Consider the following 27,649-nt stretch of genomic DNA (forward strand, 5'->3'; position numbering starts at 1 on the left):
AAACCAAGTTTTAGAGTCGTGGCATTAACAGTTTTGTAAGCTTTAGTTGCATTCTGGTTTATCAGGGACTAACAGCATATACAACAGGATGTGTTACAGCTGCACGTTATTTTCTCCTAGAACCGACATTTGAGGTAACAAAGGTCCTTTCCCAGTCACCAAGGATTTTATAAGCATTATCAATAAAGTAGCTGATTGCATTATTTGTAGAGAATACTCAGCCATTTACAGTGAAGAAACAGACAGATGCTGTGCTGACCGCTTCAGAGAGCAGCAAAAGACTATTAGAAATGGGGGTTCTAATAGAGCTACCATGTCCCATTTCAGTTCTAATAACTGTGATCTCTGTGTCCTTCAGCAGGGTTTCCTAGATGTTAACCACTCAAAGCTTAATAGCCATATAGATTCTCACTAGCCAGCAAAATCAGATGACAGAATAATCTTCTACCAACGTTTTCTTGTGCTTATATTTATCTCAAATGTAAGTCCCTCAATATCTAATGGTATTGCAGTTCTGCTTCTGTTTTTCACTTATGTTTGGTGACTCATTCAGAACATCTTTAAGTCTTGAAACATTATGCATTGTTTGATCACAGAATCACAGAATCATCTAGGTTGGAAAAGACCTTGAAGATCATCCAGTCCAACCATTAACATAACACTGACGGTTCCCAACTACACCACATCCCTCAGCGCTATGTCGACCCGACTCTTAAACACCTCCAGGGATGGGGACTCCACCATCTCCCTGGGCAGCCCATTCCAACGCCTAACAACCCCTTCTGGAAAGAAATGCTTCCTAATACCCAGTCTAAACCTTCCCTGGCACAACTTGAGGCCATTCCCTCTTGTCCTATCACTTATTACTTGGTTAAAGAGACTCATCCCCAGCTCTCTGCAACCTCCTTTCAGGGAGCTGTAGAGGGTGATAAGGTCTCCCCTCAGCCTCCTCTTCTCCAGACTAAACTCTGAGCTACACTGGCAAACCAATCCATGCTTTAACTAAACTACATAGGTTTTAAGTAAACTAGTCACACATGTGAAGAAGTGATGCCACATACACATCACATGGAGTTAACGTATCTCTAGAGTCAAATATCATTTCTTTCTTTAATGTTGTTTTAGGACATGGGAAAAGTGTCATTAAGAAGAGATATGATAAGAATAAGGAAGAAAAGTGAACGGCCAGGTAGTCCAGAAGACAAGGTATGAACAGAGTATGCAAAAATATGTAAATGGACAGCTATGGGGTAAAACTAAGGGAAAGGCTTGAGAAAACAGCCGTTTAGCACAGGCAGTCGCAGCAAAACAGCAGCTTTCTGAAAGTCTACTTCAGTTTCTCAAGAGTAGGCATATTGGCTTGAACATCTCCATAGTTTTAACCCTGAAAGCCAAAAGGTAGAGAGAAGGTAAGTATCACCTACATGGCAGCTTTCCCTAGGGTGGGGAAATCATCTCCCCCACACTGTTGTGACCCTCTGAAGAGTATGGAAGAAAGAGATATTGTTATGCCTTCTTCCTGAAGTCAACAGTCTCTTTTTCACTTCTGTAGCTGTTTCTACTGTCTGGAATTCACTTCCAGCTTTCCTTTATGCTTGCTTATTTCTCTCAATATCTATTCTCACCTTCATTCCACTTCCTATACCTACATGAGTTTTACATTATATTGTAACACGTTATCTGGAAATTAGGATTACTGCTATCCAAAACAGGCAAACAGAACCAGGCACTTGCAGATCCTAACATAGGATCCTTTTTGCTGAGAATGTTCTTCAGCAAATCCTCTAAGACATTTTGTCTTATACTAAAATCCTCACAGCCTTCATTCTCTGGGTTGGATCCTAGAAATAGGACATCATCTAAGTGTTGAGTAGGAATTAAATGATTAAATGCATAAATTACATCCATGAACAGTCCTATGAGCCTTTTACCTGCTACCCCACCACCCAGCACTGCCCCAGAGCCGCAGAGGAAGGACACAACAGCTGTGCTGAAGGGAGAGAGGGTGGGGTGAACAGCCCCATGGCCTGTGGGAATGCGGGTGTGCGCAGGCTTTAACTTGCCAGCCCACAGGGTCCTGCCTGGGCTGGCTCGGCTTGGCTTGCAGTGCTGGCCGTGTGTCCCACATGCCCCGTGGGATACTGTCCTGCACAACATCCTTGTCTCTAAATCGGAGAGACATGGATTTGATGGATGGACCACTTGGTGGATGAGGACATTTCTTAATGTCTAACCCAAAAGCTATACCTTTCTATATATCTATGTGCATGCGTGAGTGTATACATATACGTATTGTGTTTGAATATATAGGTATACTCATCACTCACACATACAAATATTTATATAAAATGCATAACATGAGTTTGTAATGGATAAAATAACCAGTGACAAAACCATGAGGGAGCAATGCAAGTCATCCTAACTGAGCAATATTAAGCCATAAAAGCCTTTAATTCACCCTGTATTCTATTGTACTGGTTTTGGTTGGGTAGAGTTAATTTTCTTCAAAGTAGTTAGCATGAGGTTATGTTTTGGATTTGTGCTGAAAACAGTGTTGATAACACAGGGGTGTTTTAGTTACTGCTGAGCAGCGCTCACACAGAGTCAAGTCCTTTTCTGCTTCTCACCCCACCCCACCAGTGAGCAGGCTGGGGATACACAAGAAGTTGGGAGGGGACACAGCTGGGACAGCTGACCCCAGCAACCAAAGGGATATTCTATACCAGATGATGTCATGCTCAGTAAATAAAGCTGGGGAAGAAGAACAAAGTCAGGGAACATTCAGAGTGGTGTTGTCTTCCCAAGTAACTGCTATGTGTGATGGAGCCTGGCTTTCCTGGACACGGCTGAACACCTGCCTGATGATGGGAAGTGGTGAATAAATTACTTGTTTTGTTTTGCTTTGTGCATGGTTTTTGCTTTACCTATTAAACTATCTTTATCTCAAACTATGAGTTTTCTCACTTTTAGTCTTCTAATTCTCTCCTCCATCCCACCAGGGGGGAGTAAGCGAGTGCCTGTGTGGTGCTCAGTTGCTGGCTGGGGTTACACCATGACATCTATATACATTTTACAAATATATTCCTATAAAAACGTTAAAAAGAGTTTTACAAATTTTATTAGGATTATTTTTCATATCCATCTGCTTGTAAAAGCAGGCTCCCTTAGTACTAAGATTCCAACTGTAGAGTGCCCTGAGGGAAAGGAAGAGTATAATTTTTTTTTAAAACCTCTCAAATTATGCAAAGTAGATTTCCAACATATAAAAAGTGTCATAATCTTAAAGTCTGCTGTGAGCTAAAAGCATGTGCCAATGGAAATCAAGGATTTGTCCCTAAGAGCATAAAGTTTCCATTTTTATTCCTTAGATTTGCAAGATATCTCTAATCGGCACAGCTCTAGCACTGAACTGTGCCCGCACCAGCTCTTCAACAAATATAACTTTTAGCAGTGTTTTTGCACATTCTGAGAAATATGAAAAAGAAAAACATGTTTCTGTTGGAAGCTGTACTAAAAACTGTGAAATTTAATTTTCCTCAGAGGTCTGGAACTGTAAAGGTGTTCCAGTTAAATCCTGGTGGGACAAGGGCAGGAGAGTTGATTAAAGTGGATCTAACTGCATGTAACCACACAGCTTATCAATGATCACCTGAATACCTAATGTATGTGGCATTGTACGTGACACATGGATAAAATAAGTGACCTTTTTCGGGAGTCAGAGTGGCTGAGCAGGCACACAAGGGAAACCACAGAGTGGTATTTTGGAGAAGCCACACAGGAAGCTTACTACGCAATCTGAATTTAAATTTGTCCTTTTACATATAGGCTATTGACATGTATTATAGATAATATAAACAAAAGTTAGATTTTAGTTTACACACACTGAAGTGGAAACAGGTGTTTTGACTGTAAATTTTCCAACTCTGGCTTCAACCAAATGACTTAAGAATGTTACAGAAGGTCAGTTTCTGAGTGATAATTGTCTCAAGAAACCTGGAAGATCTCATTTCTCCAAGGCCAAGAGAAAAACTCTTTTAAGACTAATAGGCAAAGCAATATATTTACATTGCAAAGTCACATTTCTCTAGCCACTTAGAAGGAACAGGAAAGGACTTTTAGAATAAGGGGAGAGCCTCGTGACAGAATTTAAGAATGCACAAAACGTGCTTAAGACAATTGTCTTTCATGAATAAATGTTTAAGCATGGATAAATAAAATAATAATTCATTCTTAAAAGCAATCATATTTATTGTAACCACATTTTGCTTTCAGCTGTGATGATTATTATATATAGATACTGAATATACAGTAGGATGAGTGGATTTGAACTACAGTGTAAAGCTACTCAAAACTGGATTGAAAAATTCAGGAAAGTTGATTGATTTATACTGAAAGAATAATCACAGAAAGATTTAGCCAATATAGTTTAATTTAGCTGATAAAGCTAAATAATGTATGGACTTTAATGTAAAACTTTAAAAATGTAATGTAAAGCTAAATAAAGATGTATTTGTGCACTTCAATTGCATTATCTTCCCAAAATAAAGTTTTTATCATGATGAAGTAACTGCCGTCACCTACCTGGACATGTGCAAAGCATTTGACACTGTACCACATGACATCCTTGTCTCTAAATTGGAGAGACATGGATCTGATGGATGGACCACTCAATGGTCACACTCAGAGAGCTGCAGCAAACAGCTCAGTGTCCAAGTGGAGACCAGTGGTAAGTGGCATTCCTCAGGGGCCAGTATTGGGATCAGCACAGTTTAACATCTGTGGTGGTGACATGGACAGTGGGACTGAGTGCACCCTCAGCAAGTTTGAGAATGACACCAAGCTGTGTGGTGCAGTTGACATGCTGGAGGGAAGGGATGCCTTTAGAGCTGCTCGAGTGGGTCCAGAGGAGGCCACGAAAATGATTGGGGGCTGGAGCACCTCCCCTATGAGGACAGGCTGAGAGAGTTGGGGTTGTTCAGCCTGGAGAAGAGAAGGCTCCACGGAGACCTCATAGCGGCCTTCCAGTACTTAAAGGGGCTATATGAAGTGTAGGGATAGAAAGAGGAGTAATGGTTTTAAACTGAAATGGGTCAGATTTAGATGAGATATAAGGAAGAAATTCTTTACTGTGAGGGTGGTGAGACACTGGAACAGGTTACCCAGAGCAGTTGTGGCTGCGCCCTCCCTGGCAGTGTTCAGGCCAGGCTGGACGGGGCTTTGAGCAACCTGGTCTAGTGGAAGGTGTCCCTGCCCATGGCAGGGGGGTTGGGACTGGATGGTCTTTAAAGGTCCCTTTCAGTTGAAACCATTCTGTGATTCTATGAAGTCAGATGACATAAAGTGAAAGCAAAATACAGATATGTATACATATCTGTACACATATGAAACTCATTATAGGGATAAGAAACATCAGTCTAGAGTAACTTTAGTCCTTTCAGTTCATTTCATAAATACTCAAAGCAGCAGAACGGCAAGTTGAATCAGGACTGCTCTTTGCAGGTGCAAATCATTACATTCTGCTTGGATTTGCCCAAATTTCTGGGTGTAAGTCTATGTCTACATGCTGCCAGATCAGCAGTTTGTAAGTGGGTGGCTAAAGCGAACCAAGATTTCAGTGTTATCTCTTCCAGATTTTTCCAGTGCATTAGTATACACTTTCTGGCTGCAAACAATAACATACTGTATGTGTCATATTGTTAGTACTATGCCTTAATTTCAGATGTAAAACTGCCTCTCAAAATAGAGCTAAGAGTGAATTAAAAAAGAATGTCATCGTACCAGAACTGTGAGAAACTAGAAAAGACAGAGGACCATATTTTCAAGTTCCTTGGATATATCACAGCATATGGTCTAGAGAACATTTTATATTTACAACCTCCTCAAAATGCAGAATTGTCATTCATAAGAAGACTCTTCTGTGCTTTTGAATTCTGAGGACCAGAATTTCATCTCATTTTGTCTTTACTGTTGGCATAAATCCACATTTTCCAATAGTACCCAAGATAAGACACGTAATTTATCTAAGAAATAGCCTTTGTTTTCTGGTCTCTATTTAAATGAACAGGTAGCTCCCTACATATACATGGGTCCACCAAAACAAAAGTTTTCAAATTTGGGAGTGTTGTGTTACTGGGCTGAATTAATTTAAAGAATTTCAGTGTTACGATTAAAACCAAACAGTTTTCCCCATCCTAGGTACTTTTCAATTTCAAGATTCAAGTGGCTACCCTTTTAAACTTTGGGGGAAAAGGATTTTAAAGCATGAATAATTTTAGCTGAAATTCTCAAACACCAAGATCCATCCAGAGCTCCCATTAGTTTCACTGGGACTTGTCCAGCAAAACCTCCCATTTAAAAAATATGAAACTCCAGTAATTGCAGGGATAATATGTATCACTTTGGAACAGTGTTCTAAAAGAAGTATAAAGATTTCTAGTAAAAAGAAGCTGTGACTCTCAGTTGCAACTTGATGTTGCTTTCAAATATTTAACCTATGAGATAATATGAATTACATAGTACTTTTAATTACCATCAATTAAAGCAGTACTTGTATTTGAGAAAACATCTTGGTCACACACCAGTCCTGATTTTTGGCATAACAAAAGCACATGAGTACAAATTTCCTTATGTTGCATATCACTTAAATTATACTACATTCCTGTCAATCGTACAAACTGATTATCAACAGCTTTTGGTTGCCTTGTAAGAGGCAGAGAAAGTGACCTTAACACACACACATAGCAGACACAGAAGGATCATGCTAACGTTAGGAAACTCTCCCAGTGTAAGAGGAGCAGGGGCTGTCTTGAATTTCATGGTCATAGTCTGCTGAACAACATCCCTTATACAACTTGCAAGGCATCTGCAGAACGAACCCAGCATAGAATTGGCCCATATTAGAGAAATACTGTTTCCTTCCCAAATTCTAGTTAATGCCCAGGCTCCAGCACAGCAAAATGAAAGCACAGGCTAAACTATCTTATGTTTGCTCTAAGGTTGGACCTTGCTATTTGCACTAAACAACAATGTGGCACTGCTTCAGTATGTAGTTACAGAGTGTGAGATTTAGCCAGTGTGTCATATATTCTTTGAGATCTACAATGCCTACTATTTTGCAAACAAAATTAGAATAATATAGATGAATTGGAAGTTGTTTTGGTTTTGTTTCCCACCCCCCCACCCCCAACTCGTAGCAACTTGGATTTTGTATGTCTAACATTGAAATGTCAAACCTATTACAGAATGCTACTTAACTGGGACTTAGCAATAAAAGCAGTGGAACAAGGGAGGGAAAATGCTTCCATGAGCTTCATCCAGTACATGAAATACACTATGATTTCTGTGCATCTGGATAGTCATACAATGTATGAGGGGTTGAAATTACTTTTGAATACAACATGTTCTGAAACAATGTGTTTTTCAGGTTAGTATGTATTTCCAAATATGCTGTAAAAATGCAGGGAAAATGGGTTTATTTAGAAATAATAAGGCAGTTCAGTGAATCATTCCATCCTGATGACATTGATGCTATATAGCAGTAAGTCTGATGCGTGAAAATTCCTTTATCCAGGAAAGTATGCAAGTCCATGCACAAACATAAGCATGTGAGTACCAAACAACTGGGTTAAGCATGTGCTGCTAATTATGCATGTTCCTGTGCACTACAGACATGCAAAATGCCTTCCAATCTAAGCAGCAGCATACCCAGAACTTTCTGAAGAGGGAAACAAAGAAGTGAGCTACAGGTTAATTGCAATAAGAGCAATAAGTAAATGGGGGGGTGGGGGTGTGTGTGTTCTAGGTTACCCTAGGATGAAACAGACAAATGGTGACAGAATGACATAAGAAAACTTTTTTAGCATTTCTTCCTCTTATTTACTGTGGAAGTCATCTAACTGAGCACAAGAGATTAGGCCCTTCAGGGGCAACATTTATTATAGGCATAATGTGACTGTTTTGTCCTCAGCTTTTGATTTTGCTTCTGTGATGGGAAAAGCATTTCATGTAACATACCCATAAATCCAGATGAAGTCAGGAGGAGATAAGGAGGCTATGACTAGTTTTCCAAATCAACACATCAAGATTTTTTTCTTGAACAATATTCTACATTTGTTTTGATAATGAAAATATTCTAAATGCTGACAGTATTTTGCATTTTTAGAAGTAAACCTTAATTTACTTTGTAAGAAAATGCAATGTCAAGAAATTGATTCTTCAGGTAATTCCTCTTGCCTAGATTTATTATTATGAAAATTCTACTTTTAATTAAATTGGGTAAATATACCATTTATAAATATATCTGCCCTGAGATATTTTCTGACAAAAATTATTTCTAGTTTTTTTCAATAATAAAAACTAAGTTCTCAAGTGGATTTCTGTAGCACTTAAAAATGCACAGCAAATACAGTTACACCAAGTAAATTCAGAATAGCTTTCATGGTAGTCTATGGAAACAAGTCTATAAATTCTTGAATAAAGGAAAAAGTCCAGAACAAAAACCACACAAATTGAGAGAGGAAAGAACATATACTAGTAGAATAAATAACTCCTTGTGGACTGACATACACTGGAAAAAAAATTACTTATTTTAATTCTGACAGACATATATCAGGCATTCAGTTCTCTTGCTAGTAACTAATTATGGTCAAAGTATGTAATTCACTTTTCATAGCATTGTAAGAGAAAACTGTCACATCCAGTGCAAAGACGCTATGCAGTCTCTGACCTTAACTGTGCTCTAGCTTTTAGTAACTGTTAACTAGAGTTAGCCTGATTCATTAGTGGCCTCAAAACTCCCTATTTAGATGGTGTGCCATCTACAAATACGGCTACTTGAACTTCACTGCTTTTTTTCCTACTGAGAATAGATGACAGCTATATTAAAGCAGAATAAAGTTTGAAGCCTTTACAGAAATATTAGAACACTGGATACAAAAGTAGGCAAACAACTGTATTTGCTAATAAGACATTTTTGCATACTCTTGGCTTGGTATTTTGGGGTATGTGTGGTGTTATTTTTAAATTCTGACATTCTCAAGCAGAACAGATCTGTATGGAAACTCATAAAATTCACACTACTTACTCCAGAGGCTAGAATGACTTCCTTCACAAATAAATAATTAGGCAGTTTTACAAAATGCACATTATTTTCCCAAGTGACTGGAACGGCTCCAAGCGATTAAATACATAATTAGGTAGTTTTTCTAAAATGCTTATTATTTACCTGAGAGTCTCATCGCAGACTCTCTGGTAAATACTGTCTCCCTGCTAGCACTTATTACCAAAAACGCCTCCATAATTTCCAGCCTTTCTCCAGCAGTGATGTAAACAGAGGATATTACTTGGGGCAATGGATCATGAAAAACAAAATCTGACTGTGCCAGCCAGCCTATTTAACTGACAAGCTGAGCTTCCTTTGTATCTGGCATTGAGCTCTTTCATATTACAAGCACAGTAGAAAGCAAACAAAAGGACTTTTCAACTTTTTGGTACTTTGTTTTTTGTTTTAGCTGTCCAGAAATCCTGATGAAGGATGTGCCTATGCGTGTTTACCTGCATGCATAGCTACAGAAGAAAAGTGGGGGAAAAAGCCCCAGACTCTTATTAACTGTTTTCCCACCTTGGAATGATAATGAAGGAAACATCATGTGTTAGTTACAAAAGACATAAGGAAGCCTCCAAGCACCACACTGTTTGACACAGGATTTTCTTTCCCGAACAGCTGTCTTGGGCCAAGTTAGCAAAGAGGACCAGCCTTAATCTGTAACTCCTTCCATTACCTCTCTCTAGGGGACACACCGTCACAGCCTCAGGCATGCAACAAGTGAATGTGAATATTCCTGCTCACAATTCCCTGGTTGGTGCCCAAGCTAAGATGGGAAAGAAACAGGTCAGTCATTAAGATCTAGGTGGCTTACCTATACAGCCAAGGGACAATACCAAACACCCTTTTCCTAGTGATCACAGACAATAAAACTGACCCCTTTACATTACTCCACCTCCAGAGTCAATTTTCCTTACACATTTATCAGCCCAGAAACCTCACTGCTTTGTGGTCCTTACAGAAAAGATCAAGAGTGACTGGAATCTTAATTAGAAAAAAGAGGGCAGGAGGAGACAGCAAGGCATGACAAGGTGAGGGAGAGAAAAAAAGACGAAAGGAGAAATGAAGAGCAAGAGAAAAATAGATGGAAAAGAATCAGAGGGTGAACCAGTGGTATTTAGAGATCAGCAAATAAGGCAACAAAGATAGGCAGACAACAATGTGAATGGCAGAAAAGGACACAACAGAAAATATTTTGTTTCTCAGAAAGAAGCAAAAAAGGAAAAAATAAATTGTGAAAAGAAATAATGTAGAATCAGGATAGGCTTATTCTTGGGGGGGGGGGGGGAAATAAAAGGAACAAAAAGAGACAAATCAGAACAACTAAGCAGGAGACTTTTACTATGCATACCTTTTGCACCATGCTTACCAGTAAGATGTTTCATTTCTCTGTTTTTTTAACACATTCAGTTATTTGTGTTTCACATATATATAAAATGAATTCAGAGTCACAACCAAGTATCTTAAACAGGGGTGAGAATTTCTTCATAATTCTAATTTGATGTTAATGCAATAAAGTTCTGCCCTGAACATTTTTGGCATTTCAGTAAAAGTCTAACAGTAAGAGCATTCCTGAAGCATTGGTGAGTGTCTCATGCAGTTTGAGTCACAAAGCTGAAGGTGGAGTAGCTGACATGTGCACCAAATGGCAACAACTGCACACTTTGCCAGGTCATTGCATTTATAGCAGGTGCCTCATTTTTTTATAAGGTTTAAAAAGAGACATCTCAGGTAAAGGGGAACAGAGAATAGAAGCAAACAGGTACCGACAGACATAGTGGGTGATTCTGCACCGGGATGCTACTAGATGCTCTCAGTTTCAAATATAATGGTTCGCATAACATTCTGACCTCTGTTACAAATAAATAGATTATAGGGTGCATCTTAGTGCTTCAGTCTAGGCCTGTTAAAGGCATGTAACGCCTAACATTCCACATATTATATAGTCTTATGAACGTTGCTGTATTACAACTTAGTTACTGTTGAAATGTATCCATGAACATCTGCAGAAAGCCAAGTATGCAAAGACACTGACAGGAAATGTGGGAATATAGTTCAAACTTGTTAGTGAAGGATGCAGCTAGCAAGGATCTGGCAAGTTTCACTTCCATGAGCCTTTCAGTAACAGGAAAGTCTTATAAGAAAACCTCCTTCATTCTCGTTTTCAAGCCACTTAAACAATGTATAAGCAAACATAAGTTCCACAGTCACTCTCAACTAACTGTATCTTTTCTGCCTTTTATCCCTTACCTTGGCTATGAATCAGACTGAATCATCTTTTAGGAAAGTTCCTTTTTAGACGGTGTCCCTGATTCTGTCCAGCCATGCTCTTTACCTAAACTCTGCAAATTACAATGTTAGTGTCCTTACAGATATTTAAAGGTCAAAACATAAAATATTGCAGTAAATATAGGGATATTAAATTGTTCTAGCAGTTGCTACTGCTCTGTTACTTTCATAGAAATAATGAGAGTATGTGGTTTTTAAAACTGGAAAATGAAACACAAACATTTCTAAACTCGCCCAAATTTATCAAGCATCAAAGTAAAAAAAAAAAAAATAGATAACTGTAAGCCTCTGAATAATTCCTTTACAAGACCTTTTTAAAACTCACCATCTGCTTAAAGACATATATTTTTTATCTTAAAGAATCTAGACTTATTTCCAAGTAGGACTACTCTGTTATCATATGATGGCAAATCTGCACAAGCAATAGTTTAGTGTCTTACCGTAACAGGCTGTTACCCTGCAATCCAAACTTACTTGGACCAGTACCTCTTTACATGGTCTTCTCCCAACTGCCTGTGTTCCATGCCATTGCTCCATCCACCCTTTCTGTGCAATGGCAGTTCCAAACCATCCAGAAAAAAAACCCTAACAAATCTCAAGGAGATAGATTACAACTGCGGTATCCAAGGACCAATTCTTGAAATTGGCCTATGGATTCAAATTCTAAGGAAAATACTGAAGTGTGATACTTCAGTCAATGCCAAGACTGACACAGTGCAATGTGCAGGTGTTCAGATTTCATAAACCTTTTATTTTTTATTTAGCATGAAAGGACCTTGATAAAAGCATTGTGGATAGCATCTCAGTGGCATTTCATCAGTGCAAATGACACCATGTTGTTCCACCCTCACTTCTGATTTCCACAAAGTGCTTCAGCTACAAAGAGGCGGTTTGATTTCCATGCTTACAAGATCCTTTTCTGCATTCTTAGGAAAGGAAACAAGGTTACCAACTGACAGTAGGTGACATGATGGCTTTTGTAATGTGAACATGCATTCCCCATAGACCAGAATGAGAACACTGTTACTCCATACAGACCTTTCATCTATCAGCAATTTCAGTCACCACTCTATTGGACTGCATTTCACCCAGATACAGAATAAAAATATCTTTTCTAAATCACACACCTTATCTCCTTTCCCCCCATTTCTTTCTTTTCTTGAAATACATTTCTGGGGAGATATAATTTATTGAGATGAAGCTTGAACCATGCTACTTTTTATAACCCTCACTTGCACCTACACTGTGCAGTCATTTGACACATCTGCTATATCGAGAACAAATCTGATTTAAGAGTTTTAATAAGAACTTGCATCAATAAATTATAACAGATTGGTGATTAGTAGTATTATTTATATGCAATATTTTTGTACCCCTTATAATGCTGATGTCTGCTTCACAGGGATTAATTATTTTCATAATTTTGCCTAAGTACTAATATAGAAAATGTCAAAAAGAAAATTAGATTTTCACTTTCCAGACACAGAAATTTAATTAAAGCCAACTCCTTGTTGAAGGGGAATGTCCTTAGCTGGTTTTGTGATGTGGCAGCAGCTCTACATGCTGCCATGTGGGAGACCAAGGCTCAGAAAGTGACTCAGGGAATATTAATCACCAGGTTTCAGAGACTAAACACATGCTGAACGTGCCACAGTTGGTCTCAGCAGGTTATTTATGGAGTATGTAAGACAGCACACAGGAATGATTTCTCATGAAGGCTGCTGCTTGCACAGCCCACCTTAGAGATGGCGCTATACTGAAAGAGACTCTGTGTTCAGCTAAAAACTGATCCATTAGGAAACCTCTAATTATCCAGCTTTCCCTCATGCTGATCTAAAAGTCTAAGATAAACACTTCAAGCACAATCCAGATGTAAAAATTAGCATCTTCTACAATCTGTTGGACATTTTTAGGACAGTCAGGTGTCTCTAGTCTGTGGAAGAAGAGTCCACATATAAACCACTGAACTACTGTCATTAAAAATTAAATTCCCAGCCTTGCCAAAATATGAGAGAAGCCGAAGGCATTATTTTCTTATTTTACCTACTCTCCCTCTTTACACCTTCTTTCTTTCCTCACCAACACTTCTCCTTAATGCATTGCCTCTTTTGTCTCTCTCAGTTCCTTCCTGAATCCACTTCCCCCTATTCCTTGAATATTATTCCTTCCTTCTATTTATCTCCATTATCCCCATCTTTCACCCAGAGCCTTCCTCATTAACTGCCCATGGACTATAATGGGAGCTGCAAACAAGGCCATTCAGGAATTGTAAGCACCATCCAAGAACAACTGAATCTAGTCCTCGTTCAAAGTGACACTGCAGCTGTGAATGAACACAAAAGTTTCTTGTTTAGAAGCTGATCCTTCTTTCTTAAAAAATAAGTTTTTCTGGAGAAGATAGACCTCAAGGAGATACAGTCAAAATCATTGTACTTGCTATAATAGCACTTACATAAGATGAATTAGAAAATAGCTTGAATTAAAAACCGATTCAAGTACTTGAGCGTAAAGTTGAAGACTAACAAGACTCTATTACTCGATTTTGCTGTTCATGTAGGAGATGATTTTTCTCAATTGGATGGCATCTTAGAAGTGACTTGCCAACCATATACCCACATCAAGTGATTATTATAAGATAAACCAATACAGGCAGAAGCACTTTCACTCAGAACAAATATCAGCCATTTCTAAAGACAAAGTCACAGCTCCCATTGACTCCAGCTGAGACAAAAATTTACCTCCAGTTCAGCTGGATTCAGAAGTGATGAAAAATGGATACACCCCCACACATACACTTTTGCCACTGCTTCATTATGTCTATTTTACTTTGATATTGGACACGTTATTCTATAGGACAAGAAGTCTGCTTTGAAAGTTCATTCCTAGTTGCTTTTATAGCCAATTAATTTATAAGCAAGATTTTTTCATTATCTTTTGTCCTTCATTATTACTAACCAGTCTGAGCCTATGTGCACTATTCTCTCCATGCCATTTACAAATTAAATATATTACTATAGAAGAACTAGTAAGAGATAAGGGAGAAAAACACTTATGGTAAGATGTGCCATGCTGAAATCAAATATGGCAACTCAGATTTTTGTAAGGATCAGGATGGCATGATTTCACTGTAGTTGTTCCTAGAGACGAATCCAATGCCTGCCTCAAATATACCATTGGATCAAGTTCTGCTTGTTCTATAGATTTTGAGGCTGGTTAGATGGGGAGTTGGCAATCTGCTGTTATAGAAAGCAAAGTCTTGAGGGAACAAACCTCAGACTTTGCTGCTTGAACTTCAGTCAACATTGAAAATGGAAATGAAGGAGCTGCTGTGACTTCTAACCATGTCCTCTGAGCTAGCCTCATGCGCTTGTGCTAGTAAAGGAACACAAAAAACCACTTGATACACTGTTGGTTCATGTTTATTTTATGCCCATAGTGAGAGGAGAATGCAGAAGACCATAAAAAGTTCTTCAGGAAACTGCTGCAAATTCAATTAACTCTTGACTGTAAAAACCTGGTTTATCTATATGGTTTTTGTTCCTTTCTCTGTCAATGTCTTGTTGGAATAAACTTGTAATTACTTGAATGAGGCCAGGTCAGGTCAGTGTCACCTGCTAGACCTAGGTAGAAAGCAGTCTAGCTGTATTCTATGATAAGCTTCCAATAGTTCTAAAAAATAATAGGGGAAGCGGACAATCTTTTGTCACCAAGGCTCCAGGATGCTGCACAGAGCTGTGTCATTTGTTCAGTGCACATACAGTCTTAGTGTCCAAGAGTTTTTAGAAAGTTAAAAGAAGGGAAATTAGAGGAATCTACTTTTAAAAGTAAAAGGGGTGAAAAGGGAGTAATATGCTTATGGGAAAATAAATGTAATGAGACTGACTGCGATCTCTTGTGTAACCTCTACATGATTTGTTGCCTCTGCTTCCCATCTCATGTTTTACCTACTCAAACGATAAGCCCAAGGGGACAGACATTGTTTCTTACTAAGAAATACATACAACTAAGGCAATGGAGTATGTTCAAACTACCATAACGTGAATAATAAAATAACTGTAATAGTATGAATATGAAGAAAGGAAATAATCCCTAATAAATACTTCTGCCCATAATACGTAGGAAAGATATGGTCAGAATTAATGAGTAGGCTGAACATCTGAATTATTCTTATATAGGGAAATGATCTAAGGTCACTGTTCATCAAACCAATTCATGTGTATAGTAGCCTGTATAATCTACTTTTTATTAAGAATTTTTTGGGATTGACAGGAAGGAAAGGGTTTTCTCCTCTATAACGCCCTTCACCACTGTAGTCCTTGCACTCCCTCTGCATAAGGAGTAACCAGCTTCCCCCTGGGGACAATGAAAAGAAGCAGCATGCAACCCCTCTTTAGAATATCAGGGTTCAGCCATAGGAAATTAATGATAGAAATAGTGCAGGAAAGAGAAAAAAAAAAAAAAAAGTCAATTACTGTCAAATGCCCTTCTGAAAGATGCTTATATATCCCTTTAAGAATATGAATAGAAAACATGGTCACATATCTGCATTTTCCCTGTCATGGGCAATGCTAGAAAAAGAAAAATACAACTAGAACTGTCACCACAAATGCTCTGAAAACTGCAATTGCTTGTTATTAATTCCTCAGACTGGAAAAAACCTCGTCTAGGATGTACAATACATAAAAAATAAAAAGCATTTTTCCAGCATCTTACATCTGCTTCTGTACACTCACGTATTTCATAACAACAAGAAATTACAAAAAGTTTATAGCTGTCAAGAATTTAACACCCCCTAAATATTAAACTTAAGGAGCACTTTGAAGAACTTCCTGAAGTTGCAAATGTGCTTTCAATCCCTTTTATTTTATTCCTCTAGTAATACATGGCCATTTCCTGCATTTTCTGATTTCCTAAGTCACTTCAAGTATTTTTAATCAGGGTTTTTGGAGAACACAGATTACAAAAACTGCTGATGTATCAAGGCTTCACACCAGTTAATCTTATTTCTTGTACCAACTGGTGCACTCTTCCATTTTAGGCCCCACTAAACTATGCCTCCTTTCTCATTAGATTCTTGAGAAGGCACTGTTCATAGATCAATGACCTTCACTTTAAAACCCCTTGCACACACATGCCTTCCTAAATTTCATAGAGATTTTGTCTATAACAGAAAAGATTAAAATACACTTTTTGGAGTGATCACATCAAACACAGTTTTCCTCCTCCCTTTGACCTTGCTTAGGCTACCTATTTTCCCCTTTTCTTTCTGAGTACTATTGTTTTGAAAGATGATTCAAAGATTCTCCACCATACTGACATCCTCCAGAGGAATAAGAACGTACTGTTATACAAATAGCATGTAATGGGGATAAAAATTAATCTTAATACATATGCCTCCTTAATCACTCCCCAGAAGCTTTATTTCAATGGAACAAGGCTCTTAAGGCAATTTATCATACTTTAAAGCTTTAGCCCTTCTTATTAGCAGTTCCATGCACAAACTTGTGGTAATTTCACTTATTTATTTATATGTATATCTGTGTGGTAAAATCAGATTACTTGCAGATACAATAGTGTTTTACGGTCATCAGAAAAACTGCATCTTTTATCTGGATTCCTTTAAAATACATCATGCATATGATTACTCATAAGAAATAAATGGAAGCAAAGACATTTTTTCAAAGTGCCTACAGCAGTGTAAAACCTTGCCTATCCTTGGCCTTACCAAGTTTTCTTCTACCAAAGATCTGTGGAAGTTTATAACACACTGGGGACTGAGACCCATAATGCTGTAGCGCTATTATAAAAGTGAAACGGTATTCATAGGAAGAGTATGTGTTTAAATCGGGTAATACATTTTACATTTGTATACAGTTCCTGCTTTGAGGTAATGCTATGAGATTCTTTGCCCTGTACAGTAACTAAATAACCATAAATGATCTTTCATGCATATGCAAATCTATCCCTCTAAGCACCTTATTAATTATTTCAAAGATACTTGGAGGTCACCACTCATGGAAATTTCTATGCATGAAGCCTCATTAATACAAGACACCATACAGAGAGATGGGATAGATTTTTGTTGCCATTTAACAAGGGCAGAGAGAGTATAATTGGTAACGTTTACTTTTTTATTTTAATGACCAATGACATCCAGCCAGCTCCTATCTGTAAGTCCTTGCTCTGAGCTTATACAGTGGGTTTGAATCACTGGGCTGCTGCCACACTACTCTGAAAAGCTAATCCCATCAATGCACCAGTTACCATGCTCAGAGCTCTCTGGTCCTCAACACTGGCTGTCCTCAGCTGGAGTAGTGCTGCCTGGCACTAGATTAGCAGCTAGGGAATTAGGAATTAATGGAGTTCTTCAAAAATCACAGCAATGACACATTTTGTGTTGGAACAAAGTGAAGATATGGCATTATCAAGGTGGTATATCATAACTCATCAGCTGAGATGACAGCCTTCTTCTGAACATGTATTATCTCCTGCTTAATTAGGCCACATAACAGAAATCAAAGAAAAGCAAGGATATAAACATACAAAATACCTGAACACAATGACAAAATGCATCTTTTGGTATATCTGTGCCGGGAAGCAAGAAATTAAACCTACTTGAGAAGTACTGTTTATCTGAAATCCCTAGATCTTTTCCAGCTCAAGTTAGCATACACATGTGATAACACTGATCTCGTCTGTCACAGTGACCCTTTGCTGTAGCAGCTGCTGTTTATTTTAATCTGTTGTGTGTGCAATGCTTTCACCTCTTGATTGATCCAACAAAAGATATAAAAAACTTGCTAGTTGGTACATTCCCTTGATAAAAATCAGGAACAGTGAGTCAAATGTTAATGGAAACTGCAGGCTATGTTCATTATGTTATCTCTATTTTTGAAAAACACTAGAATGAACAGAACTAATTGGAAGTGCAAACAATTTAAATAGGCTTAATTACAAAACCAAACCCTCCTGTACAGTTCTAGGGCAATGTGTGCACATACGCCTTGAAGAAATGGGCTAGTTTTTAAGTAAATCCATTCTTAAATAAAAATGGAAAGGTGAAATCATTTTTACAAAGTCCAAATTCAGAACATTAATAGTTTATGTTGAAGACACCATTAAAACTACTTCAGAGTTAGTCTGTGATGTTTAAAAATACATGTATTATTACAGACTGGTTTGATCTGTCTGTGCCACCTGGTCATCTACCATAGCATAAATCTCATTACACTAAATACAAATTTATTTTGCATTCCTTATAGAAGTAGGCTCAAATCAACATCTAACCTTTCAGTAAAGCTCAGATTGACTATCTCTTGCTTTGACTCATGCTCTGTTATAGATAACATGTACTAAACCAACACTGTCACAGTAAGAAAGAAATGTCTTTTCTTGTCATGTCCCATGGTTTTCCTGTCAAGGGGAATTCCTTTTAGCCTTCACTGAGGTAATCAGAGAACATTGTGTCAAACAGTGCTTCACCATCCTCACATGTAAATACAAACTGCAAATTGCAGTTGCAAAAATGGATTGTTAGCTATGAACTGCAAAAATGCAACCTTAAACTATTCAGTAGGAGTCCCGTGGTAAGTGGAAAAGAAAATCGCATGATACTCTTCTCAATGTCTATTAATTGAATTAATTGCTGATTAAAGCTGCTGGATCCATAGCTGTGAAGGAGGCTAAAATCCTTTGTAGATGAACAGAAAGAGAGAATTGGTTGGCAACTCGGACATTCCTCTTCTTCACAGATGTGATATAACTCAGCCTCATGACTTTCTCAAAGGACAAAAAACAGTCATGAGTTCGTAACTCAAATATAACCTAATTCTAGAAACAAACAATTTTCTTGCATACCAGAAAGCCAGGTTCAGCTAGCTGTAGAAAGGGACCAAAGAAGTCACAACAGCACTTATTAGATTCTTCTATCCTGCAAAGATAATGCTTACAAATCTTTTATTGATACAGAACTGGTAACACAAAGAGAACTGATGGAGGTAGCAATCAATTTTAGGTTTAGAAGGAATATTATTTTAAAATGCTGAATAATCAGAGATTGTGACCGAGAACATCTCCAACACAAAGCATGCCAGCACAGTATAATGTCAATACTTCTTAGAGATAATATCAGGCTAGCCCTGAAGAAGCAGGTGTGACTAGACAGCACCACACACCACTGTGCAGAGATACTCGCACAGGTCATGAAGCAGTATTTGCCTGGTCAGTTTTAATAGGCCTACCAGAAGTGTCAAAGAGCCTGTCCTATGAGCTGTACTGACACAGCTATACTTCCCTTCAGCATCTTGATTTGGCTCTAGCTCAAGAAGCGCTGTACTGCACAGCACTACACAGCACTGCACTGTGGCACGCCTAAACTATGCACTCCGTTGGCACAGGGCAGCACCTCTGCAGAAATTGTTCCAAGAAACATTCTCACTATCTGGAGAACAGAGAGAAAATGTATTGCAACTGTATTATTATTACTATTACCACTTATTACTATTACCACTGTTAGTACTACTTTAATACACAGTATTTTGAAAACAACTTTCTGATTTGGCAATTTCTGAAATTTTAAGATTAGCAATATTTTAGCATTTCCATATTTAGCTATTTTAACACTTAAAGTATAACACAGCTGAGGCTAGACTGGCAGCAATAGCTGCTTTTCCATTCCCACAGCTGAACCCTATCTCACTTGAACAGCACAAGTACAGTTATCCTTTGTGCATCCTTTATGGTATCCCTTTCTTAGGCCAAGCCTATGCCTTCCACATCTGTCAAAGACTGAAATCACAACCCCAAGCATTTCAGCTCTGCCTCCTTGCATTTTCTGTTCATCCCATCCCTACTCTGCTTCTGCCTCTCAATTCCGATAGCGTTCAGCACATAGAAGAGAGAAAAAGACTGGCTTGCTACTTTACAGGGGTAAAAACTTCTGTAAACTTCTTAGTCCCTTCTCTGAGAAAAAAGGACATATAAAACTTCTGAACTGAACAACTAGAGTTGCAAACTGTATGGAAAAATCCTAATACATGTTTTGTGCAGCATGACTAGCAATGGGTTTACAGACAGAAGAAGTATAAGGGCCATAAATTTAACGTAACAGCCTGAACTGGAAGAAGCTCTGTGACACTAGCCATGGCTGCAAGGAGGCCCACAAGAGAGAAGAAAGATGAGTTGCCTGCTCCACCACTGGGATAACTGATTAACCTAAGGAGCTAACAGGAAAACTGGGAAGAGAGCTGATAAACAAGGGGGAAAAAAGGATGGATTAATCTCAAGTAGCTGATTAATTTGTGTGGGAGCAGAAAATGGATTAACTTCTGGAGAAGGAGGGAGGCGAAGAATACAGGCTGACCACAGTATTACAGTAATGTTAAGGTCAAGGAAAAAGCACTGCATATAAAGTTCTTGCTAGGTTCCTCATGAGAAGGTTTCTTACACAACATGAAGTGTTTTGTAAGTATGACGTCAGTGTGTAAATGCAGTAGCAGAGCAAACCGTTGGAGGGGAAGTAAAATGAGCCCTGGCGAGAGAGTACATAAACAGCAATTCTATTGAAATGTGAACAAATGACCATTGCTAGATTGCTCCTGAAGCAATTAAAAAGAAATAATTTTAAAAGGTTCTTAAAGCTGTACTTTCAATATCCTCAAGGCATGTCCTCACATTAAGTAATTGTTACCCTTACAAGATACTTTGTCAGCTTTTCTCCTACCTAGTGATTCAAAACTTATTTGTCAGCTATTCAGGTAACCAGACAAACCCATCTTTTATGCCGCTTCTAATATGCTGAAAAATTATTCTCATACCACTAAACAGCACTTGTGACAAATACATATGCACATATGCAAATTTAGCGATGGGAAAAATAAATTCTAATATATTTCTTCCGAGCAAAACTTTTTAGAATTTTGCAGTCCATGTGCCAGTGTAAATTAAATCAATTCTCAAAACACACCTTCCAGATTCAGTGTAAGCCTTTGTTTAGTTAAGTCAAACTTTGTTTCCTACTCAGGTAAAACAGACAATCTACCATTTTACTAGAGTGATCTACACTTCATTTAGTGAGGTGTCAATTAGTAGCAGTAACGTCATCAACAGGAAGGCTATTTGAAATTCCTATTGCAGTCTTTTTTTTTATTAGTACTTGATGACAGGCCAAGAAAGCTAACAATGTACTTAATTTGAAAGTGGAAATGTGGAGGTCAGGGTGGTGGTTTTTTTGACCAGAGTGTAATGCTATCATCTGCTAGTACTTCAGGATTATAAAATACTAATGTGAAGAAAGGATGCATTTGCTTTTAAAAGAAATGCCCATTGGAATCCAGTTAATTCTCCAGTTCACATGCTCAGCAAGAACCACTTCAATATTCAAATATTTTCTCCATGAAATGATGCAACTCCTATCAAACCAGCATAATTCTACAGATATACTCAAAACTAAGAGGTGCTAAAAAAACCCCTTGGCCTGAAATCAAAGTCATATAAATAAATAAATAAATAAAATCAGCTAAAACATACCTACGCAAGGGAGGGAATAGCCAAGCTGTGGGTCATGGATGAACTGACGGTCATTCAGCATAGTCACACAGTACAAATGGAAGCAGTCTAGGCAAATGACATGGCGATGCACGCACTGGAACACAAGCACAGGACTCCTGTTAAAAACAAAACAGTGAAAATCATGAAGAAGGACTGGACTGAACTCCACAAAAAACTCTGCTTCAAACTTCTAATTTTATAATAATTTTTTATTAGTAGTACACGAGATTATTACGTTCATAAAAACAGTATTTAACCTGGCATATTGCAGCACTTTTTAAGAGATGTTTTTTAACATGAATCAGATGTGAGGAAAATGAAATGTTTTCACTGAAAGCTGAAACTTTATTGAAAAGTGGAACCTGAAGCAAAAGTGCTTTAGTAAGAGATATCCTTTGTATGAGGTGAGGTAAGATCATATATGGCAAAACATCAAATGATGGTAGGTAGGATTAAACAGAAATGTGACCAGCTAGGAAAGCTAAATAGGACTTTGTGAAGACCACCCTGTGCCTTCAGCCTCTCAAGGCAACCACTGGAACTCTGCAGAGAGGGAACTCCCTTAGTAATAATGAGCAAAATAATTCACCTTCTGGCCAAAGGTATGGGATTCACTTTGGGAACAAGACACCTAAACAGCAGTTTATACATAATATACATAAATAACTACCTGCATGCTAAGCGAGAAATTCCCATTATAGTCAACATACTCAGTGGAGCCTGGAGGTGATCTGCCTCTAGGTCTCTGCATTAGGGCAAGCGGAATCACCTGCTTGGCTCCACTGTCTGTACGGACTAAATCTCCACAAACCATTACTGGAGCTCAGACACCTGCCACACATGCGGGCACCTACATGGAGACAACTAAATATGGGTATCCCAAGCTTGACAGGATACTGCATGTAGATACGCAGAGAAGAAACACTTGGAATAAGTGAGGACAAACAGTTTTACTCCTGAGCTGACCTGCACTCAGAAATCCTCCAGTGCTGGCCACAGCAAGGAGGGGCAGTGGCTCCCAAAATCCTGCTCAGGACCAGCACACTGGAGGTGAGAGAAAAGAAGAGTAATATAGGAAATATTACCTACACATGAAATATGTCTTCACTGCAGGGACACAGTGACTGGGCTTGCTCTAATATAACTTCTGGTAACTCCTGATGAACATACCTTAAGTGTCAATTCCAAAATAACTATGACCCCTTTCATAAAGTTATGTACTAAGTGTTACACAATACTGCTTGCTTATCTCTTCTCCTTGATGAGTATCACCAACCCCAAGTATCAAAACTGGAAAACCAGAGATACGTTAAGCTGATAAGAACAGTAAGATTCCTATTCAAACGTTGAACTACTTTACTCCTTTTATTTGTCTGAGGGTAAACACAGGTGGAAATGGGTTAAATGTTAATTTTTTTTTAGTAACTAGGAAGAATGAAAATTATTTTCTCACATATTCACTGTAATCTGGCAGACAAGTATCAAAATACAACATCAAATACAGCAGGACTTGTGATAAAATCATTAGAGTTAGCAATACTGCTATAGCTTCTATAAATCCTGATAGACAATGCTTTGAAAACCCACCGGAACAGTGTATCACCAAGTCCTTAATGTGGGAATACAACTGCAAAATGTAATCAATAATAATTTCAGATACTGTATATAAGCATTTAATCTTCCATGAAAATATGCTTTAGAGTTGCACATACTATAGAATTCATGGCAGTGTGTTGATATCTCCAAAAATATAATCTCTGTGTTTTAAGGATTTTGTTGAATAAAGCAGCTTAAACACTGAATTAAATAAAACCTCCCCATTACTAATCCTTATTAGTTGCCCACTTGCTGTTCTGAATGTAACAAATAATTTTAAAAAGACAGCTATAAGGCAAAATGAGAAGCTGATATGTATCATCTTAGCTCTGGATGGTCCCAAAATCATTACAGAGAGCAGGAGGAGCAGTTATCTTATCCCTATAGCATAAAAGTCCCCATGGCTCGCCAGTCAAATGTAACCTTAAGAAAAACACCCCAAAGATTTCTTTCTGAAATGCAGATACAATAAAATTTGTCTATAGCTTTACTGGATATCTTTCTTTTAGGGTTAATTGCTCATTTTTATTGCTGCAGTATCTTTTTTTTTTTTTTTTTAGTTTCATGGGCAGCTCCCTAAATCTAAATTCACGCTTCTCTGACCTTCATATCAAAGACAAAATATAGCTTATGTGTGAGGAGAGATCCACAAGAGAAAGCCATCAAGAGTCGAGTATCTTAAAAAAATAGGCCAGAAATGAAAATGGTGTTATTAACACTTCCACCTAAACTTGCATGAAACCAAGACTAATGGCACTTCATTATGCAAATGAACTGCTACAATCAGTTACCAATGTAAATTATTTTGTAATAAACAATTTTGCTTCTAATAGATTAAAACTGTTTCAAATCAAACTATATTGTCCAGAAGGGGCACAGCCATATATGTACACATTTAAACCGCAATTTTAGGAACGTCAATCCTAAAATGTGCAATCTTTTAACTGTATCAGACTTGTGAGGGATGTATACAAACTAGACGTATCTGGGTTCTGACTGTGTCACAAAACATAAGCTCACCTTTCACAGCTATTACACTGTCCGCTAATTTTGCAGCCTACAGTCTCTGTGTCATAAGGCTTTGAGAAACTCAATCTGTATGCAATGCAGATTTATCCAAATTCACTTGGCATTGAAACAGCCCCTGCATTCCAACATTTGCAGATTCTGTATCAATAGAAAGCACTTCTAGTTTAAAAGATATATAAAAGTTTTGTTCCTGAGATCAGTAAAGACAAAGATGTAAGATTATGTTCGTAATGCCAAGATAAAGCTAGTAAATACTCATTTAGGATAACTCCAACAGTTACTAATAGAAGCCTTGCTTGAGCCAGACGCAGTTTATTTCAGAAAGGACTATTATGAAAGTAAAAAAAATCTGCCATATAGTGTAACAAGGGCCCTTACTCAGTCTAACATAACAGTCTAGTAATGTAAATCTGATGTATATTTTAGGAGGTATTTCATAGGTCCCATTTACATAATGTGTTTGGCTGAATTAGAGGCTTCATGAGAACACTATATAAGAAAAATGTTTCTCACAGCAAGGGATAAATTGGTCCTTTTCGTTCACCAATTAGGAATGTAACCACTTTTAAAAATTGAAAATCCAACATTACAATGCATCACAAAAAATTTCCATAATAAGTCACTTGCTCCTGTTCTCTGATTCCTTTTCATTAGAATTTTATCAGCATGCATTTACTTAAATGAAAAAGAAAGGAGAACCTAAATGTTTCTGCTTCATGTTATTACTGTCAGATAACTGTGTGGCACAACAGCAGCACGACTGGAAGCGCTATCTGGTATGTACGCTCCTTCCTCCTTCTCCTGAGAAGCAGCCCGACACAGACAATTCTCAGATAGACTACATCAGTATATGGGCTAAATAAGGATACAATGTCTTGATCTTGTTTAGATAAGAAGCCCACTGGGAAATAATTGTTCTACTATATCCCAAAATCTCATGACAGTTATTAATGTACTGAGAAGTGAGTCCAATGCTATGAATGTGAGGGGCTACTTAGCATAAGGAATTACTTGTAGACATAACAGTGGATTAACTGATATATCCTTCAATGCCTACTGAAGAAAAATGTGGGGCAATTTGCCCCTTGCTTGGTCTTTCTCCTGCACATCTTGGAAAAAAAAAAAAAAAGCTTGACTGAGTAAAGGTTAAACAGCACACCACATATAGCAGTCTGCTATTTTTTAGAAAATGTGAGTAGCCACAGACTGAAGTACTTTGGAGAAAGGAATATATATAAGCCTGTAGAAATCCGTGAAAAACATGTTGGACAAATCTGTGAAACCCCCTCGAGGTCATTTCTAGGTGACAGTTGGATTTTTCTCACCTCAATCTCAAAATCTTAACCAAATAATAATAAAAAACCCTTAGCAGATGTCTGTAAGGCTGCCTTGCTGGGATTACAGTCAGTGAAGCAAAAATAGCCATTTGGGATTCATTTCTGTGCAGTAAATAAATCTGAATGCACACAGCAATATCACAGCCTTTAACCCTACCTATGAGTGCTATATTTATCATAACATACTTCTCCATTTCTAATACATTTTTCCATGTTGGCAATCTTCCTGTACTTGAAAAAGCTTTCTACATAAGTACCATGAAATAATTTCATTTATAAATGGATCTCTATGCTATGCCAAAATGAATCTTTGTTAACTTACAGGTCAGATCGATAGGCACCATTCAAGTAAAGATGAATCACTGAATAAAATGTGTAAAAAAAAAAGAAATTATGGAAAACATAAACTTTGGTGACACAGACACTACAGACACTTTCCTACTTCATAAACAAAGTAATTAAACAGAAATACTGTCCTTGAGCAGCACTCAATCAGTTTTGGACCTACCCTTGTAGAAGAACAATATTACAATGCCTCAATAAACCAAATTATTCATCCATCACATGTCTTCCTCATAGAACTGTATATAGGAACAGTATAGTCTTCTAATTCATACATAGCTGGTGCCACATCTGTTTTTTCTGTCTATCGCATACAGTCCACAGTCTTGTTCAAAACTACTGAAAGAACTGCCTGTTTATGATGCTTTAAGTGCATGGTTTCCTTATCATGAAAATATTTCCAAGTACTTCCAGTTAGAGTAGATTATTAAATTCCATTAGAAAGATGCTACTATTTATCTAAAATATAAATATAGAAAATATAGAAAAATTGCCACAGTGATTTCTGTTTTAGGACTGAGGCAGTTTGGAGGGAAGTATAGCAACAAATCTTGTCCTTTAATGAGCAATATGCTATTATAGATAAATAGAAACAGTGACCTTGCAATTGCAGACAACTTGTAAGTAACAATGCAGGCCCCTAAATATTTAGACGAGGGTAGACATTTGAAATGGGTATCACAATCTTACAAGAGAAAAGAAACAGTGACAAAGTACTAAGAAAGAAATCTCGCTGACGTTACTTTGCAGTCAAGAATCCATCTTTCATCCACATCTAGGAACACACAAAAAGTACATCCCCACTTTCCCCTTCCTAAGGGATGAAAATAAATCTTTACATGGACTGTGCTAATTAAAAAAAAACTATATATAAATACAGTATTGTCAGAAAATGGACATACTAAAGCCACTAAAACAACAAAAAAAAATTGTGGGTTTGTGTCTTTGATCACTTGTCACACAACGCAACAAAGGTCATAAAGGGAAGGTTATGAACAGCATGAGACTTTGCTGTGAGAGCTTAAATTTTCTGGCTGTGCTTCTGTATAAAACATGTATTCTGACTCACAGCTGTTAACTTAAAGGGGCATTGGCAAGTGAAATCTGACCTACTTTCTCTATTATATTACATGTTTTCCTCTAAAATGTGCTTTCATGTTTCTTATTTCTTTTGGAAAGCAGCGCCAAGAGGCCAGAATCCAGGAACAGCCTGACAGTAATAAACCAGAATATAAAAGGGAAGAACCAGCACGCTTAAAATTAGTGCGCATGATGGCAAGTGCTCTTTTCAGCAGTGCTCTTGTTAAATGTTGTTAAGGTTTTTTCATGCTATGGAAATGACACATATTATTGTCTGTAAAATCTGTGATCACTGTGGCAGGCAACAGCCTCCTGAGGACACAGG

At 37.7% G+C, this 27,649-nt stretch overlaps 1 protein-coding gene across 1 annotated transcript in view; it reads right to left on the reverse strand.

Annotated features, from left to right (window-relative positions):
* PRKN (parkin RBR E3 ubiquitin protein ligase) overlaps positions 1-27,649 on the reverse strand; it is a 746,156-nt gene that overhangs the window by 272,748 nt on the left and 445,759 nt on the right. Inside the window, exon 8 of the mRNA XM_074899316.1 lies at positions 21,920-22,056. Coding sequence (XP_074755417.1) covers positions 21,920-22,056 — 137 coding nt within the window. The remainder of the gene's footprint in view (positions 1-21,919; positions 22,057-27,649) is intronic.

Source organism: Athene noctua, chromosome 1 (assembly GCF_965140245.1).
Source record: "Athene noctua chromosome 1, bAthNoc1.hap1.1, whole genome shotgun sequence".
Taxonomy (NCBI): Eukaryota; Metazoa; Chordata; class Aves; order Strigiformes; family Strigidae; genus Athene; species Athene noctua.